The sequence below is a fragment of the Desmodus rotundus genome, chromosome 3 (assembly GCF_022682495.2).
Source record: "Desmodus rotundus isolate HL8 chromosome 3, HLdesRot8A.1, whole genome shotgun sequence".
Classification (NCBI taxonomy): domain Eukaryota; kingdom Metazoa; phylum Chordata; class Mammalia; order Chiroptera; family Phyllostomidae; genus Desmodus; species Desmodus rotundus.
In genome coordinates, this window is record NC_071389.1 from 19128397 (window position 1) to 19146811 (window position 18415).

General features: G+C 40.1%; 1 protein-coding gene and 1 non-coding gene across 16 annotated transcripts in view; both read right to left on the reverse strand.

Annotated features, from left to right (window-relative positions):
• PUM1 (pumilio RNA binding family member 1) overlaps positions 1-18415 on the reverse strand; it is a 117143-nt gene that overhangs the window by 16140 nt on the left and 82588 nt on the right. For 12 of the 15 annotated variants that reach the window (XM_024554485.3, XM_071220863.1, XM_071220862.1 and 9 more), the window contains 7 exons: positions 18076-18214; positions 16611-16754; positions 15444-15740; positions 14126-14362; positions 3895-4162; positions 2365-2494; positions 808-942 (listed from right to left, as the gene is read on the reverse strand). In XM_024554485.3, coding sequence (XP_024410253.1) covers positions 808-942; positions 2365-2494; positions 3895-4162; positions 14126-14362; positions 15444-15740; positions 16611-16754; positions 18076-18214 — 1350 coding nt within the window. The remainder of the gene's footprint in view (positions 1-807; positions 943-2364; positions 2495-3894; positions 4163-14125; positions 14363-15443; positions 15741-16610; positions 16755-18075; positions 18215-18415) is intronic. The other 3 variants (XM_024554486.3, XM_071220864.1, XM_024554483.3) reach the window with 1 other exon arrangement.
• On the reverse strand, positions 17888-17965 carry LOC112299709 (small nucleolar RNA SNORD103/SNORD85). Its single transcript, XR_002974299.1, has one exon. It is a non-coding gene; the product is annotated as a small nucleolar RNA SNORD103/SNORD85 (small nucleolar RNA).

Here is an 18415-nt window from a genome sequence, read left to right on the forward strand (position 1 = left end):
TGCAGCGCACCTGCCTGCGAGTTGCCTAGGCTCCCTGGGGCCTGTGGGCTCTGTGGGGCTGCGTGAAGCTGGCGGGACCTGTGCCTTGACTGCTCCTGAAGCCGTGGGCCACTCACTGCAGGCGCTTCCGGGGTCAGCTCCCACTCACAGCACCCAACACTGCAGACTTCTCTCCCTGTTCTCCTGTCTGACTCCTCTTTAGCCTGGACTTCTCCTCCTGCGAAGCCTCCCTCAAAGACTCGGGGCACATGCTCTCACCACTGCTTTCCATCGCCTGCCCCACACTGTGGTCTGTGGGCAGGGATGAGCCTGTCACCTCTGTGCTGGCGTCTGGCCCAGAGTGGGCATCCGGTCCACGTGCCAGGCCTGCCACGGCACTGGGCAGGCACTCATTTGGTCAATGGTGGTGGGTGAACGAATGAGAGCAAGTGAAGGAAAATGGAAGGTGGACTGGATTAATGTTTGCTTTGTTGGAATGGTCAGTTCAAGCTGAAGAAAATGACAACTTACTAGTATCTTACATCTTTCAACTCTTGCCAAACAAAAAGCCCACCTGTAAAATTGCAACTACAAAAGCCTAAGTTGTCAAGGAAAAAGAAGAGTGTTTGAAACCCATGGTTTTAACAAGACACTTATCTAGTATAAATTCGCAAGTTGAACAGTTCATGCTTGCCATGCACAGAAAGGCAGCCACAAGCACCGAGAAAAACTGTAAAAGAAAAGTAAAAGCTGACAATTTACAAGGCTCACTACATGTACCATGGAGAAACGTCAAACACCAAGAGAAAAGTTAAAGGGGAAACTTACAAGTACCTGCTGGTCTGAGGGAATAAATTCAAGAGCTTTCTGGATAACACGGCAGCCGTACATCTGCAGTGCCAATGACAGGACATGACCTCGAATCCGTTCTGCCAAAGCCAGCTGCTGTTCAAGGCTGCCAAACTAGACATAATGTGTGGGTGAACACCATTACTTAGATAGAAGGAAAGAAACCAGAGAAAGCAAAGCATTCATTATTCTGCATCAACCATTGGCATACCCCCTTTAACCCAGTCACCTATGATTAAACCTTTTGTTTAAAAAACCTTTGTCTCTGCCCTGGCTGGTGTGGCTCAGTGGACTGAGCACCAGCCTGCAAACCAATGGGTCGCTGGCTCGATTCCCAGTCAGGGCACATGCCTGGGTTGCAGGCCAGGTCCCCAGTGGTGGGCGTGCGAGAAGCAACCACACATTGTTATGTATCTCCCTCTTTCTCCCTCCCTTCCCCTCTAAATAAATAAAATAAAATAAAATAAAATAAAATAAAATAGTCATAAGAACTTGACAAATTTGGTTTGCAGCAGGTACTGTATAGTTTCAGCACTTTCCCTCTGTACTGAACTCCCCAGTGCTTCATTCCCTTCTGGATTTACAGCTTGGGACTGAGGACCCCAGTGCACCAAGGCTCTAGTGGTAAACCAAGAATTTCCGCCTTTCTGACAGTTTAGTTTAGTAATGAACAGACACTAATCCAACAATCTCATTAATCCTTTCCAAAGACAACGATAACAAAAGAGGACATCATTCACATTAATGGAGGAAATGAAGGAACCAAGGCCAAAGGATGACCAAAGAATCGTTGAGTAATCCTCATGATTAGAGTTTATGATGAAAAACCCTAGAGTTCTTGTTCAAACATAATTCTCTAGTAATCCTTAAAAAAAAATTTTTTTCCAGAACACTTTATTGTGATACTGCTAAAATTATCTTACAAGAATTATTTCCCCCCCAAATGACATGTTTAGTGAAACTATTATAACATACTGAGTCAAATGGGGACAGTGGTTCTCTAAACACATTTCTAAAACAGACTGGCATCATTTGCTTGCACATTTACAAGAAACACGGCAGCAGGTGAATTGGAAAACATTCAGAAACTCTATACTTCCAGCTGTAAGATGAATAAGTTCTGGGAATCTACTGGACAACATGGAGATTAGAGCTAATAATACTATATTATATATTTAAAAGTTGCTAAGTAAGTAGATCTTAAATGTTCTCAACACACACACACACACAAAGACAAATTACGTGATGTGACGAAGGTGTTAGATAACACTGCAGTTGGAATCCTTTTGCGATACATAAGTATATTAAATCAATACATTGTATACCTTAAATTCACACAATATTATGTCAATTACATCTCATATATAAGGAATAGATATTGCCAAAAAAAGAAAGACAGACAAAAACTCTTTAAAAAGACCACACACCCTTCATTTTGAGGACCAGAACGGGAATATAGTTCTCAAAATAGCTAATGAAAATCAAAATGCTCTGGAAATTCTCTGAAGTCAAATGACAGAAAGAACAAAGACTTACTTCAAAGAACTTCTGAATGACGTAATTTCCAAACACATCCACCATTAGCTGGTAAGCGGCCTGGAGGATTTCATTGAAGACAAGCTGGCGCTCAGCTGGTGTGGCACGCTCCAGTTTCAGTTGAATGAATCTGAAGTACAAAGTAAAAAGGGCAATCACAGCATTTTAGGAAGACTTGGAAATAAGTATACCCTAAATCAACTGACCTTTTAAAAGTAGATTTAGCCCTGCCCGGTGTGGCTCAGTGGACTGAGCGCCAGACTGCGAACTGAAAGGTCGCTGGTTCATTTCTCAGTCAGGACACATGCTAGGGTTGTGGGCCAGGTCCCCAGTTGGGGGCGTGCGAGACACAACCGATCGATGTTTCTCTCCCTCTCCCTCTCTCTAAAAATAATAAATAAAATCTCTAAAATAAAAAAAGTAGACTTAAGTCTTAGTATATTTCGTTATAGGACACATGCACAAAATGTGTATGTGGGTTTGAGGGGGGCATGAAAAGAGAGGAGGGGTGAAGGTGGGCATAACACAAGAATTCCACCTTTTTCTTTAGAAACCTATCCCACATTAAGAGGCTCAAAGCTTATAGACCTTCGTATATTCTTTACCTCATATTCATATGAAGTAAGTGTCATTTAGGATGTGGAACAGTTGTTATAAATGAAGTAGTAGCTACTCAGTTCACCTTTTTTGGTTCAGATGACTACCAGAATGTTGCCCTGGCTGGTGTGGCTCCGTTGGTTGGAGCACTGTCCCACAGACTGAAGGGCTACAGGTTCAATCCCCAGTAAGAGCGTATACAGGAAGCAACTGAATGGTGTTTCCCTCCCCCTCTCTCCTTCCCTCCCTCCCTCTCTATAAATGATAAGTATGTCCTCAGGTGAGAATGAAAAAAACAAATCATGTTGTCTCTCAATCTGGTCTATAGGATCCAAATATGAGAAATCCTTGCTAAACAGCAAGCTGGCAGAACTTAAAGAGGAAAGGTTCTTCAGCAGTTGTGCCAGTGGGCACAAAGAGAAAGAGGAAAGCGGACGAACAGAAAGGAAGGATGAGTAACATCAAGGTTATGCTTTCTCCCCAGGGCCAGGGTCCCTTTCTGTGAAGCCCACTGGAACAGTCAAACAGGGAGCTGTAAACCAAGCTAAATTCTGATTCTAATAGCTTCTTCTCTTTTACCTCTATGCAGACGCTCACTTCTACAGAATGAAACAACAAAGACACATGGTGGAGTTGTCTTACTCCTGAGCAGCAGAGATACAAACTTGTATCTGAATAATTCTTGATAGGGATTAAGGTAGCAAACATGTGCAGATATGCCATTTGATCCCAATTTCTAAATGACTCTTTTCAATCACTTGTATATCTGGAGACCCACATAATCCACATTTCTTTGAAATAATAGGAAGTATATTAAGCAGCAAACTGTTTTAATAACTTCATGGCAATTTACTGAGCACATACCTTATCTGAGGCATGGAATTTAAGGCATTAAGATTTTAGTTACCTTAACTGCCAAAACCAAGTCCTCACCTGGACCCATGCTGGTCTTGGGAAAATTCCATTATATGCCCAGCAATTTCCCGCAGTTGTAAATTGGGGTACCGATTATTTCGAAAGTCTTCCAAAAGCCTGCTCCGGCCAGAAGGCATGACGTCAGACATTCCATATCGCAAACGGGAGGAAGAAAAAAGGGTGCTGCTGGGGCTGAAGAGGCTGGAGGCACTGCTCGCACTGCGGTACTTGGCTTCAGCGCCGGGAGCAGCAGAGATGTATCTTCCACTGCCATTTGTGAGTCCTCCTGTTGGTTACAGAACAGGAGAACTCAAGACTCATTCTTAAAGAACTCTGTTCAACAGTGGAAACAGCATCCCACACACGAAAGCCTGCACCTAGTTCTGATTCCTTTTCAATTCTATTGCTTTTGTATTGAGATTCAATTCTATTAGAGCCACTTCCACAATGGCAACTCAGCAAGCTGGAAAGAAACTTTTGCACAAACATTATCAGGGGAATGCTTTTAACCACTGATAGGATACTGCTAGCAAAATGGGAGCAACAGTTAGTGTAGCCATTAGTAAGTAAAATAATGGTAAACTGCCTGCTGTGCGACCCAGCACCTGAGCACCAGGAATGAGAAAACACAAAATGAATGCACGGAGACTTCACTTCGGTGGTTTTCCACCCTGAGCTCTGGGGAGAGCCCTGCCATTAAGGAATACTCCCCATTCCCATCCGAAACCCTCCCTTAAAAAAACAACAACCAGGGTTCCCAGGTTTGCCTGTTTTATAAAGGGGACCCCCCCAAAACTTTGAAGGAATGGCTTGCCACTAAATAGAAGTCCTAAAATCACTAACGCACCCCAGGGCAAAGATTTATACATAAGGGTTAGAAAAAGAGGACATGTGCTTTGAAAAGGAAGGTTTTCAAATTCGTCATCAGGAATGGGCAGCTGTTAACACCTGTTGAGACAGAGCCTGAAATGACTGTAATAGCAACAATTTTCATGCCACTGATACTGCCACTGTGACTGATGACAGGGAACAATAATTGTGATCTCCTAGACAGGTAAAATAGAGATAAGACAAAAAGGCTTATCAAAATGTAAAGCAGAGCAATAAATTATAATGAGTATATATTCCCAAAAGTCTTATATTTTTTACAATAGTGGATTTTTTTAAACTTTAAATTGTACTATACAATGAACATGAAGCCTTTTTTGTCCCACCCCCACTCTTTTTAAACAAAAAGCAAAGTAGATAAAAAATACACATAAACCAGAAAGAGTGTGTAGATGAGTAACAACTCAGGATCCACGAGGGAAGTCACATAAGGTGAGCTTCTTCGTGAGTTTTAATGAATGTCTGGTCTGGAGATTGACGGTCACTACCAAAACATACCCCGCTTGGGCTTCTCCCAAGAATTCTAGGGCTCAGCTTCAAAGGTCTGGGTCTCATGTAAGTAATGAAACCAATAGGAAAAGGCTCTTTTTTTTAAGTTTGTAAAACGTTTACTTAGCATTTGTCCTAAGCCAGGCTGTATAATAGAAGCATTTTATACACACTTTCTACTAAATTCTCACTGACGCTTTTTGTAACAGAAAATTAAGGCCCAAAGAGGTGTGATGCTTATCCAAAGACAGAGGTGACCATGGCCAGAACTGTCCCCGGACTCGACTCCAGAGTCAGTGCCCTTGCACACGGGTCATCTCCAGACTGAGCTGTATCAAGTTCCTGTACTCTAAAGGACACCATTATTCTTGTCAAATTCCACAGTATTTCTTAATCCAAATGGAAAACGTCTCTTTTTGAGAAAAGGGAGAGAAGGGGTTTGTAAGAAAAAAGTGGCCCTACATCTGCTCTTTATTCTATTTCAGAAACTATTCTTTCTTCCCTGACTTGAGATTGGGGGAAAATGGGCAAAGAGAGGATAATCAAGCAGCTCACAGGCACTGGGAGAGGATGAAACTAGCAAGAACATGCTTAAGGAGGAGGAATAGCATGAGCACACAACATTTTGAAAATAATTTCAAGGCATTTTAAGAACCTGGTCACTAACAAGAGCACTTAGGGAAAAGTGACCAATCAATAGAGAAACAGAACCACACTTCTAAAAGGCCCAACACATCCTTACAAATGGAAGGCAGCCAGGGTCCTTTGTGACCAGGTGGAATGACAGGGACCAACCCTCAACACCACCCTACCTCTGCACTTACACAGGCCAATGGACACACAGTGTTTACACCACACGTAGTCCGGTTTTGCTACTGTGATCAACTACGGACTGATCCCTAACACTGGACGCACTGACTGGGGCGCATCGTGGGGAAAGCCTATAGTAAAGATTTATACATTTGTCCTCAGGTTTTCATTTGGGGTCTGATCTCCCTGGATGCCAGACAACATACACAGGCACACATAACACACATGCTCACATACACACAGTTCACAGCATATTTGCTTGAGCCAACTAAACATTAAACCAATGTTTAAAGTAGACTTTTGTTTAAGACTGTAGTTTCCTCCTGGCTGGTGTAGCTCAGTGGATTGAGCGCAGGCTGTGAAACAAAGGGTCACTGGTTTGATTCCCAGTCCGGGCACATGCCTGGGATGAGGGCCAGGTCCCCAGTGAGGGCCACATGAGAGGCAACCACACACTGATGTTTCTCTCCCTCTATTTCTCCCACCCTTCCTCTCTGTCTAAAAATAAATACATAAAATTTTAAAATAATAATAATAAATAAAATAAGATAAAATTGTAGTTTCCTGATTGCTTGTGCAAAGGTACCTGGAAAATAGCAGGCCATCAGTAAGTATCTCCTTTAGTTGGGGAATACACAGAAATGTGTTTTCCGGTTTACTATGGTTTACACATCTACATAGTCTTGGCCCCTAAAAGTATTTGAATTTGCAATCCCTGTTTTAAAAGGAACATTTCATACAGGGCCTCAAATGGAGCCTCTTAGTGATCTCACAAGGTTTTCCACGTTATTTGACAGTGGTGGGTTTCACAGAGCCGTGTCCATGACAACAATCCACAGAAACTAAGGGCTTAAATGGTTTTCTCGGTTAGTATATGTAGGCTTCCAGTTCCACATGTAAGAAGTAGAGAAGTCACCACTCCATCCTAACACCAACTATGACGCTAAACAGACTGAAAAATCAGCATTCTTACTGGATCCATGAAAGAAGGCAGGACACAGAGCAAAATACTGCCCCTAAGACTGGAGAGACAGACAAGCAACTACACGTCATACCACAGCTTATCAGAACAGGAACACGAACAAAAACCACTGACAGAAACAGCACCAAACAGGAAAACCTGCCCTGTGACTGACAATTGCTAGAGGCTCAGTATGGACCACTCGGAGAGTTAAAATTCCAGGGGACCCAGTTATACAGGGAAGGGGGAAGTGTGAGCCACAATAAATATCAGAGAACGTTTTTCTCAGGCTTCCAGCAGTGAAGGGAAAAGAATATTGAAATATGCTAGAGCACTCTGTCCTTAATTAACAAAGCTCTCTAGGGAAATTAGTTAATCAGAGTCTAACTGGCCTGGGGAAGGGAAACATGTAACTTCAGCCTACTTAAACCATCCTGTCCCATCAAAAGGGGGCAGGGGAGAGACACTTAAGAAACACTCGTGAAGTTGACAGTCAAGAGGCAAAGGCTCAGTAAATGAATGAGATACAGATCACAGGACTCTCCTGACATCTCACTACCACAATACTGAAAGCCTATTTACAGCATTTCCTTTCAATCAGTATATCAGGCCTAGCTATTGGAAAATAGCTAGAACAGAGACAACCATTTGGTGTCTGAACTTTGCTTTTCTTAAAGAATTAAGGGCACATATAACCTTGAATTTAAAGGACAGGAAGAATCAATTTTAAGAAGACAGAAAATCAGCCCTGGCTGGTGTGACTCAGTGGATTGAGTGCCGGTCTGCAAACCAAAGGGCCGCTGGTTCGAATCCCAGTCTAGGGCACATGCTTGGGTTGCGGGCCAAGTCCCCAGAAGGGGAGCGCATGACAGGCATCCACACAAAGATGTTTCTCTCTCTTCCTCCCTTCCTTCCCCTCTGTAAAATAAATAAAATATTTTAAAAAAATTTTTTTTAAAAAGAGGACAGGAAATCTATCACAATGATAAAACTAAATGCTTGTATTCTTTGCCCTGGACAGATTCTGAACTTTTGAATTCTTCTTCTTCTTCTTCTTCTTCTTCTTTTTTTTTTTTGCCATATTGCAACACTGTGGCAATTAACAAGCACAATACTTTTCTCCTAGGGCACATGAAAAAGGCTGGGTGTTGTCACTATCTGCTACTTTTTTAATCTTAAGAGTTTAAAAATGATACAATCTGAAAGTTAAGGAGAAAACCATAGCCTGAAGAAGCATTTCAAGGAATGGGAAGGAGAAGAATGAAGGATGGAGAACTCCGTGGGTAGGCAGGACATGAAACCATTAAGAATCAGACTTGGGACATTCATATCTACACCCTTTACTCTTTTTTTTTGTTGTTGAGGTAAGAGGTGGAATTTATTAGAGATGCATGCTTTAGGTACAGATGAGAGCTTCACAGCTTAATTTATCCCACATATAAACCACCAATAAGGATTACAGATCTAGTTAACAATATTAATTAAATAATAGTAAAAATTTTTAAAAATACTTTTAAATGGAAAATATAACATTAAAAAAAAAAACTTTAAAATCTTCACGTAAGGCTATGTTTATTGCTTTTAGAGAGGGAGGGAGGGAGGGAGGGAGAGAGGAAGAGAAAGAGAGGGAGAGACACAACAATCGGCTGCCTCCCATACATGCCCCAACTGGAGATCAAACCTGCAACCTAGGTATGCGCCCTGACCAGCAAGTGAACTCGCAACCCCTTTGTGGTACGGAACAGTGCTCCAGTCAACTGAGCCAGCCGGCCGGGGCAGAAATATAACACATTAAGCAAAATGAAATAAATTTTCACAACATCTGCCTTGCTTGGGGTCATAAAAACTTTATTTGTATTACTAAATATGCATATGCATATGTGCACAGTTATGTATGGGAGAGATGGAAAGGAAAGATTGACAAAGTGGGAAAAAGATTTCACAGTTAAAAAAATTACCCCTATGTCAACAAACTTGACAATTTAGATGAAGAAGACCAATTTTCCTAGAAAGTCACAAATCACCAACATGAAGAAATGAAAAATCTGAACGTATACAACGTAAATTTATCTCGTAATTTAAAATCTTTTCACCAGTAAACACCCAATCTAGGATGGCTTCATTGTCGAAATATATCAAATGTTTGAAAAAATATACTTCACAAAATCTTCTAGAAAACAAAACCTATTCCAACCTATGTTATAAGGTAAGTATCACCACAAGTCAAAGACAAAATAACAGATATACTTCATGAATATAGATGCAAAAATCCTCAACCAAAACATTCACAAACCAAATCATGACCAAGTGGGATTTATCCCTAGAATGCACAATTGGATTAACATCCAAAAAACAATTAATGTAACATCCATATTCACAGAAGAATAAAAACCACATGATCATCCACTAAGCATAGAAAAAGTAGTTAACAAAATCCAAAATGCATTCAATGACATAACTCTTAAACTCAGAATAGAAGGGAACTGAACCTAATAAAAAATGTCTGAAAAACCTACAATGATCACACTTAGAATTAAAAGAGGAACACTGTAGTCCCAAGAGCAGGAACAAGGCAAGGATGTGGCTCTCATCCACTCTATTTAACACAGTACTGGAGGTTCTAGCCAGTGAGATCAGGCGAGAAAAAGAAATAAAAGGCCTCAAGATTGGAAAACTGTCGTATTCACAGGTGACATGATCCTATAGAGAGAAAATCCTAAGGAATCACCCAAAACTATTAGAACTAATAAATAAGTACAGCAAATTTACAGATTACAAGATCAATATACAAAAATCAATTGTATTCCTGTAAACAAGCAAGAAACAAACCAATAATAAAACTAGAATACAATTCCACTCACAATAGCCATATACATGTGAACCAATTTAACAAAAGATATGTAAGACCTGTACACCGAACATTTCAAAACTTCACTGGGGGAAAATGATGCATGCAAAAAGATGAACCATCACCTCACACAATAACTAATTTAACTAAAAAAAAAAATCATATACATAAATATAAGAACTAAAACAATAAACCCTTTAGAACAAAACATATAAGAAAATCTTTAAGATCTTGAGCTGGCCGAAAACTTTTATACCAAAAAGCATGATAAACTGGACCTCATTAAATAACAAATCACTGCACTTCCAAAAACAACATTTAAAAAATGAAAAGACAAGCGAAAGACCAGAAGACAACATATACAAAACAAGTATCTGGTGAAGGACTTTTATCCAGAATATATAAAAGACCCTTACAATTCAGTAATAAAGAGACAAACTACCTGAATCAAAAAATAGGCAAAAAACAGGAGCGGGCATTTCACCAAAGATATATGAGTGATTAATAAGCACATGAAAAGATGTTCAACATCATTAGTCATTAGGAAAATGGAAATTAAAACTACAGAAAGCCTCACACACTGTTTGTGGGAATGTAAAATGCTACACTAACTTGGAAAACAGCTTGGCAGTTTCTCATAAAGTTTAACATAAAAGCAACATACAATTCAGCAATTCAACTACTCAAAAAATGAGACCATGAGTCCGCAAAGACTTGCGTACAAATGTTCACAGCAGCATCATTTCTAATAGCCAGAAACCATAACCAACAAAATCCCTTCAACCGGGAGTAGACAAAATGTGTATACCATGAAACTGAAGACAATTCAGCAATAAAATGAAACAAACTGATAACATTACATCAAGAATGAAATCTCAAAAACATGAGAGGGGACAGACGCAAAAAAAAAAATCACATAATTATATGGTTCTATTTATATGAAATGTCCAGAAAACGCAAATTGAAAAACAAGAGGTAGATCACTGGTGTGAATGGGGAGTAACTATAAATGGATGTGAGGAATCTTACTGAGGGGATGAAAATATTCTAAAACTGATTTATGATAATGGTTGCACGATTCAGAAACTTACCCCAAATCACTGAATTATACACTGGAAATGAATTTGTGATACAATGTTATGGTTAGGATATAACTCGAAGTTGTTTCTAAAACTTTGGTGTTTAAATAGTGGGTAATGGAAAAAGTGCTGAAGAGTGGTAAGCAGGTAACTCACCAAGTGACTGCGGAATAAATAATGACAAAAATAACCAAGCAGGTCAACCATTTTTCCTAGAATATCTTCATGCCTATCTGACTACTGGGTGGAGGAAGTGTGAAAACGACACCACAGAGAGAAGACCCACACTGGATAACAGAGATACAGACTGGAATGTGCATCCAAACGTTTACTAGCTGTGTGGTGTTGTGAAAGCCGCGACACCATGCTGGGTTCAAGCTTCCCTGTGTAGAACAGTCATTTGAGTATTTAATGCAATGAATAAATGTTTAGTATGGTTGTTAGTGATCCAAGAACTGACGGCTGGTGGCAGCAGTGAAGTAGTATTAATAGTAGAAGCTATATTAGGTGTGGCCCATATACACTTAGTAAAGAAAACTTAAGTTTCTTGTACCAAACTGTCTGTAGGCCCTTTGTATGGACACTGCTAGAAACCAAGTATCACACCTTTATTTAAGAACAAAGCATACAAGAATTCTTTTCTAAAGGAGACTAAGCTGAGGCAAAGCCCTAACCAGTCAAAAACCAAAGTTCCTTCCTCAAGAATGACATGTATGATTTTGTTGTACATGCAGCAATGCGAGTCCAATGCAAATACATACGACTAAACTGACTAAACAAGGCAAATTTTTTAAAGAGGAAGATATGTTAAAAATAAAACTAGGCAGAAAGCAAGAGTCATTAAGAAGAGAAAATAACTCACACCAATAGTTTTTCCTACTTCACTGGGGAACATGAATTAGGAATAAGGAAGTATTTCATCGAACTGCTAATACACTGGAAAGAGGAAAGGCACCATGCATGCAAGTAACGTCTCCAGATCCATTTTCCAGCACCAAGAGCCACAGCTTTTAGAGTTCGGGGGTTAACAAGCTACAGCCCAGAGGACAAATCTGGCCTGCCACCTACTTTTGTAAATAACGTTTTATTTTCCAGAGCAGAGTTAAATGTTCACTACAGAGACCATCTGACCTGCAAGATTTGACCTTACAGATTGAGTTTATTTAGTACTCAGTAGGAGCTGACAAAATCAAAATGTTTAAACCAAGGAATTAAAAGGCAAGATTACTGCATCTGTTAATGCACTGGTTTAAAGGATATCCTGGATACATCATGTGACACGATATACACTGATAATTGCTGCTTCGGAGTCAAAAAGGTTTGACACTGAATCTGTTCAGATATGAGAAGAGCTAGGCAAGATATTTCAGTCAGTTTCTTCACTTCTGTATTGCAGGCATAATATTGTACCTTCCAGTTATATAACAGCACCCAAAACCAGCAACATTATCAGGTAATAACTACTCAATCAATGTTAGTTCCTACCATCTACACGCTAAACTGGTACTTTCATCTACTCCTTACGATTCTGCATTAACCCTCAGTCTTTAGAGCCAGGCATTCCATCACTAGAAAACACTTTTGTGCAACGCACTCCATTCCCTTAGGTATCTGATGTGGACTTAGCAATCTGGAAGGCCCCTACACCTTTTCTAAAATAATGTCCATATATAACCTCTATAGTTGTAGAGACAGTGAGCTCTACAACTATACAGTTCTTACCACTTGAAATTTCAGGATATACCCAGACAAATGTATGTATGTACTTATATACATATATAACGTTGCCTCAAAACTCCTCTCTCAAACTCAGAGATAGCATGATTAGTTCTAAACAATAACTGTATTATCCTATCCCCTTCAAGTCTTATTTTTTATTTTTATAAATCAGCATTTCGAAGTCTTTGTCTTTCCAAATGAAAGCACACTATACTTATTTATAGTCGGTCCTCATTTCTAAGCCCATAAAGCCACTTTTAACCTTGCTGGTTAAAAAGTGAAAAAAATCCATGGAAACTACAGACTGGATGATAATGATGCATGAATGTAGGTTCATCAATTGTAACAAATAAATATACCACTCTGGTGGGGGCTATTGATTTGGGGGAGGTCTATATATCTGTGGCGCAGAGGGTACAGTGGAAATCTCTGTACTTTCCCCTCAACTTTGCTAAGAACCTAAAAGTGCTCTAAAAAAAATAATAAGTCTTAATTTAAAAAAAAAACAATAAATGGAAGATTAAGAAAAAAACATAGCCTTCTAGACAAAGTAGCCATACATGATAATTTTTCCCAGAGCAGTCCAGATTTAGGTCTGTCACCACAGAATAATAATTAACAGCACCCCTGAAAAGTGTTCTGGGCTGCATGATAAATTATATGGTCATTCTAATTCTATGCCTCAACTTCTGCCATCTAAGAAATAAATCAGTACTTCAAAACCCAAACCTGATAAATAATGGGGGGGAAAAGTGTGTATCATCTCCTATCCCTTCAAGGATTTAGAACTTTGCCCCTTAAAGTGAAACTAGTGTTCTTACATTCTTATAGCTTGTTGCTTAAGAAGCCTCTTTATCCTCACTTTCTAGGATCTAGATGGTAACATATTTAAGTCCCATACATAACATACAACTGGGAAATGCACACCTATACTCATTAGCATGCTATATAGTTTAAAAAATACAGATACAAATATATTTTTAAGAATCTGGCAGACTTTTTAAAGTGAAATGCTTTATGTGAAAAAGTAAGCTATTAAATGTATAGATACATGGGGGGAGGTCTGAAAAATAAGGCAAAATAATAATCATGGTAATATTTCAGTGGAAATACTAGTTGAATACATTCTTTGCTTCTGCATGTCTGTTTCCCAGCTTTACTTAAAATGAATCTGTACTGTGTTTATAATGAAAGAGTCTCACATGTAGCCAAAGAACAAAATGTTCGTACTAAAGCTGAAGTGAATATACAAGGGAGGCACTCAAACTTTAATAAATCCCAAACTGCTCGCTATCTAGGTACAGCCTAAATAACGTGAGGTACTCAAGGAAGGCAGAGAACACCCAGGACACTTCCAGGATAAAGGGACTGTCCTTTGCTTATGCAAAGTACATCTAATGGCATCAGTGGCAAGAGATTTCTAGAGTTCAAGGTGGTGGTAGTAATGGTTCTTACCCAGGTTTAAGCTTGAAGAGGATCCATGTGAAGAGAGGGAAGGAGGTGGTGTCTGTGAATGTCCTGGTCCCTGACTAGGGAGAGGCATGCCCACGGGTCCAGGAGAGGAGGAAAAGCTAAGGCCGTTATAAAAACTGTGTCCAATGGGGGTCAAGCTGCTCGATGTCCTCTTATAAAGGTCACTGCTGCCAGTCAGGGAGTCACGGCGGGAGCCACTGCCAGTGTTGGAGTTTGCAACTAAAATGGAATTAAAACAATGCAGATAAGAACAGGCCTGTTCTTTGAAGAACAAGCCCGGTGGCCTGTTCCTAACACTCTGAGCCAGACTCCTTACCACTGCAAGTTTGTCAGCAGAGACAGCCTAACTGTTCGGGTGGCAGTTCTGGGGGCAGGTAAGGTAATAAAGAGGACATGGCTCAGGTTAACATGAAACTTGTTCAAACCATTACACATATGCAAAATTTACCTTCCTTTTGTGTCATATATTATGGGGTGGGGGTGGGTTGAAAAGCTCTGACGGCCACATAAGCTATGGAAAAGGTGAAAGAAAATGGGCTAAAAAGAATGCCTTTCATCAACCCGAAGGTTCTAGTAGAAAAATGGAGTACAGAAAACAGATGTGTAAATGGGGTGTTGCCCCATACACAAGACATATATGAAAGCCTGTTTTCTCAATAGGTTGTTCAATCAAGAGTTAGGACTAGACCCCCATTCCAGGGTAAGATACCTTCTCTCAAACACACCCTTCTCCTTTGACATCATGCTGTTTTACAAACACTGTAGTTATCTCAGTGTTTACCTTACTACTTTCCTGATTTTTTCCTCCCATCAATATGTTAAAAATATCTTGGTCTAATTTCCTTCCTCCCACTTTTCCATAATATCCACCTTAATTCTTCTCAAGAGACTGCAGAAAACTCATGACTTTTTAAGGCCTGGAGATTGTGGAACCCACTACCCTGTGATCTTTGGTAAGTTGTCCTCCCTGTTTTTAACATCCACATTTCTATGCTTCCCTCCCTGTTCTCCCCAACGCCTGCAAAAATCTCCCCTGCTTTTCTAATCCCTGTAACAAACTGACTCTGAGATACAAATAAGTAGCAACACGGGTGTAAACCTGAAATAGGCCCCAACTGTATAATATCTTGATTTTAATAGTCCATCATCTCAGAGATATGTGGGACGGCTGGATTCCCACGGGGCTCAGTCCAGATCTGCCTGTGGTATCTGTCCACGGTTCCATGTATTGTCAGTGTTCCATAGAGATTGTAAAAATAATTAAAATTCAGTTGTAACAGCACATCAGTCTGATTTCTACCTGCTGTTCCAAACCCTCCAAGGGCTGATCCCAGGGTGGCGCCGAGAGAACTGCTACTTCCAAATCCCAAGGATGTGTTGGCAGGCTGGGCAGAGCCCTGGGAGAAGAGGGAGCTGCTCTGGGAATTGCTGCTCAGAGAGTTGTTGCCATAGAAAGAGCTGGATGCCAGGTTGTTACTGGGCTGCTGCTGGGGCTGGGGCTGAGGCTGCTGGCTGCCTAAAGGGCGAAATGGTCCATTTGTTGTTCCAGCAAGACCACCGGCTGCTCCATTTGCTGAAGCTGCAGCTGCTGCAACAGCTACAAGGAAGCAAGCAAACCAATGAGCTTTAAAAGGGCTTGGCCACATTTCCAAACTACATTATTATCCTTTTTTGAAAAACCTTTTAATTCTGCTGTATCTTTTCACAATGACACAAACCTTGTAAAGAACTACCCAGATCTTTGATACCTTCATTTAAAGCTTTTATTTTCTATTTCTACTTTCAATCTGAAGTCAAAAAACCACTGGAGCAAGTTCACTATGTTGGTAGCTTTTAAAGAGTCCATAGTTTAAAACAGATACAAATATCAAATATATCCATTTTAAATATAACTACTTCCCAAAATCTCATGTTTCACACATATCTACGTTAAAGACATTTTTCTAGAACCAGTGTCAACCGTATACTAAAGTCTCTCAAATTCCTAAGACAAGCATGTTACTCTCTCCTAGATGTTCCCATTATTATTCCTAATCATTTACAGCTTAAAGTAAAACCTATTGCCACCTCTAACCAAAATTTATTGCCCTGTTACGTCTCTCTCCTCCTCTCCCACTCTTCCCCCACCCCTGTCCCTGCAAAAACAACCAAAAAAACCAAAGAATCTACATTATTTTTAAATAATGACATGGATTTCTGTGAAATTAGCCTTGAACTTCTGCCAACGGTACCATTTTATATAAGTGATATAACGTCCTAGGTTTGCAATGGAACGGGACCTTGCTGCTAACCAACTGGTACATGCCATCAACAAAATCAGAATCTACCAATGTCACTTGCTGCTTCTGATTCTCTTTGAAATATTACAGGGTAGAATTGCTGTATTGAGAACTGTCAAATAAAGTGCATTTCCACGTAGTTTAAGAGTGCCATTCATCCCCCTTTTGGATCTCTGACGGAAGCTCACCTGCTTGTGCAGCCGAGGAACTGATGATGACCGGGGCAGGCGCTACAAGTCGTACGGGAGCTCCGAGACCATTTCTCGCTCCGGTGTTCACCACAAGGGCTCCAGTTTGGTCATAGTAAGCAGCAGGAGCCAAGACTGGATAACCTAGGGATACCAAGCCAACATATTGTAAGTATATATAAAACTAACAAATGTCTCCTGGACACCAGCACATTATAAATTATCCAAAACTCATTTCTGGGACAGACAGACTTATAAGCATATGCTGGCATCAACACTTACATAGTTGTATGACCCTGAATCTCTGGTTATCCTCATCTATAAAATGAAGATAACAATAATACCTGCCCTCATAAAGTTCTTGTGAAGATTAAGCTAAAAGATGAATGGGAAAGCTCTAGCATGATATATGACACAGTAAGACGAGTGTTATTTATCACACACTAGGTGTTAGGAAGGAACTTCAGCATGATAGAGAATATGTATACCCTTCAAAGTGCTAACACAGGTTACCACCAGCAATCACACACTGGCAATTTTTAATGTTTTCTTGATTACACAAATAACAGAGGGGGAAAATGATGATAAAAATCAGAGTACTTCTACACTGCATACTAATCTAAGCATAAATGTGCTACAAGTTAGCAAGAAAAACCTAGACAGGCTTCAATTAACAGGATCTTTTAAAGCCATATGAGATGGAAATCTCTAAATCCTATTGACCCACGTAAGAAATTACAGGTGACTTCTCAATAAAATATAAATGCTTAGTAACTAGCAAAACAAATAATATAAGTTAAATGTATTCACTAAATTCATAAATGAATCAGTTGATTTGGCTATGCTCCACAGCCAGTAGGATACATAAAATTTATGCTGAGGTCTCATAAAGACCTGCTTCAAAGCAAGAACCTCAAACTACATCCAGTCCATGCAGAGAATAGGACCAGGTGACTGAGCCAAGATATTTATGGATATATATCTTGAATATTGATGTTCAAGATATATATCAACAACATGCAAGCAGCCACAAAACACCTCTACTATTGGTTCAGAAGAGATCCTAGAAATGTAAGGAAGACACTATCAAGAAATACCAGGAACTTCTTCCTAATAATGCTGTTTAAAAACATCAGTGTAGAGACTGAAGCCTTGGAGTAATCTATCCCTAATCCTGAAGGAGAAAACAGATCATCACCAACGAAAACAGCATACTCTAAGCAATGTGTGGAGATGTGTGTATCTCCCTCATGTTAAGACTGGCTCAAAAAAAAAAGACTGGCTCAGAACAATTAGGTGCTCTCATCAACAAACTGTGGTCTAAGTGAGGGCAAGTATATGTCATCCGTGCCAGTCCCCAAATCGTGACAAGCCTAAGCAAGCTAAAAGCACTGCCCATCCCCTGAATCTCTCACAGGAAGCCACTTTTTCCCCTGAAAGTATAGGAACAACAACGTAGCCTCACCTGGCATGCCTGCAGCCAGTCCTTGTCCAAAAGCAAGGGCGGAATTCACTGCTGCAGCTGCCACTAGTGGGTCTGTTTGTTGTCCCTGCTGATTCTGATTTGGGGTCAAAGGACGCTGGCTGGCTCCTCCACGGAGAACCTGGGAGACAGAAATAAATCAACTACTTTCTTCTCATTAGATATAATCCACCACAAGCTTAAGTTGGGTTGACTTTTTTTTTTAATTGAATTTATTGAAGTGACATTGGTTAATAAAATTATATAGGTTTCTAGTGCACAGTTCTATGATACATCATCTTATATTGCATTGTGTACCCACCACCCAAAGTCAAATTTCCAT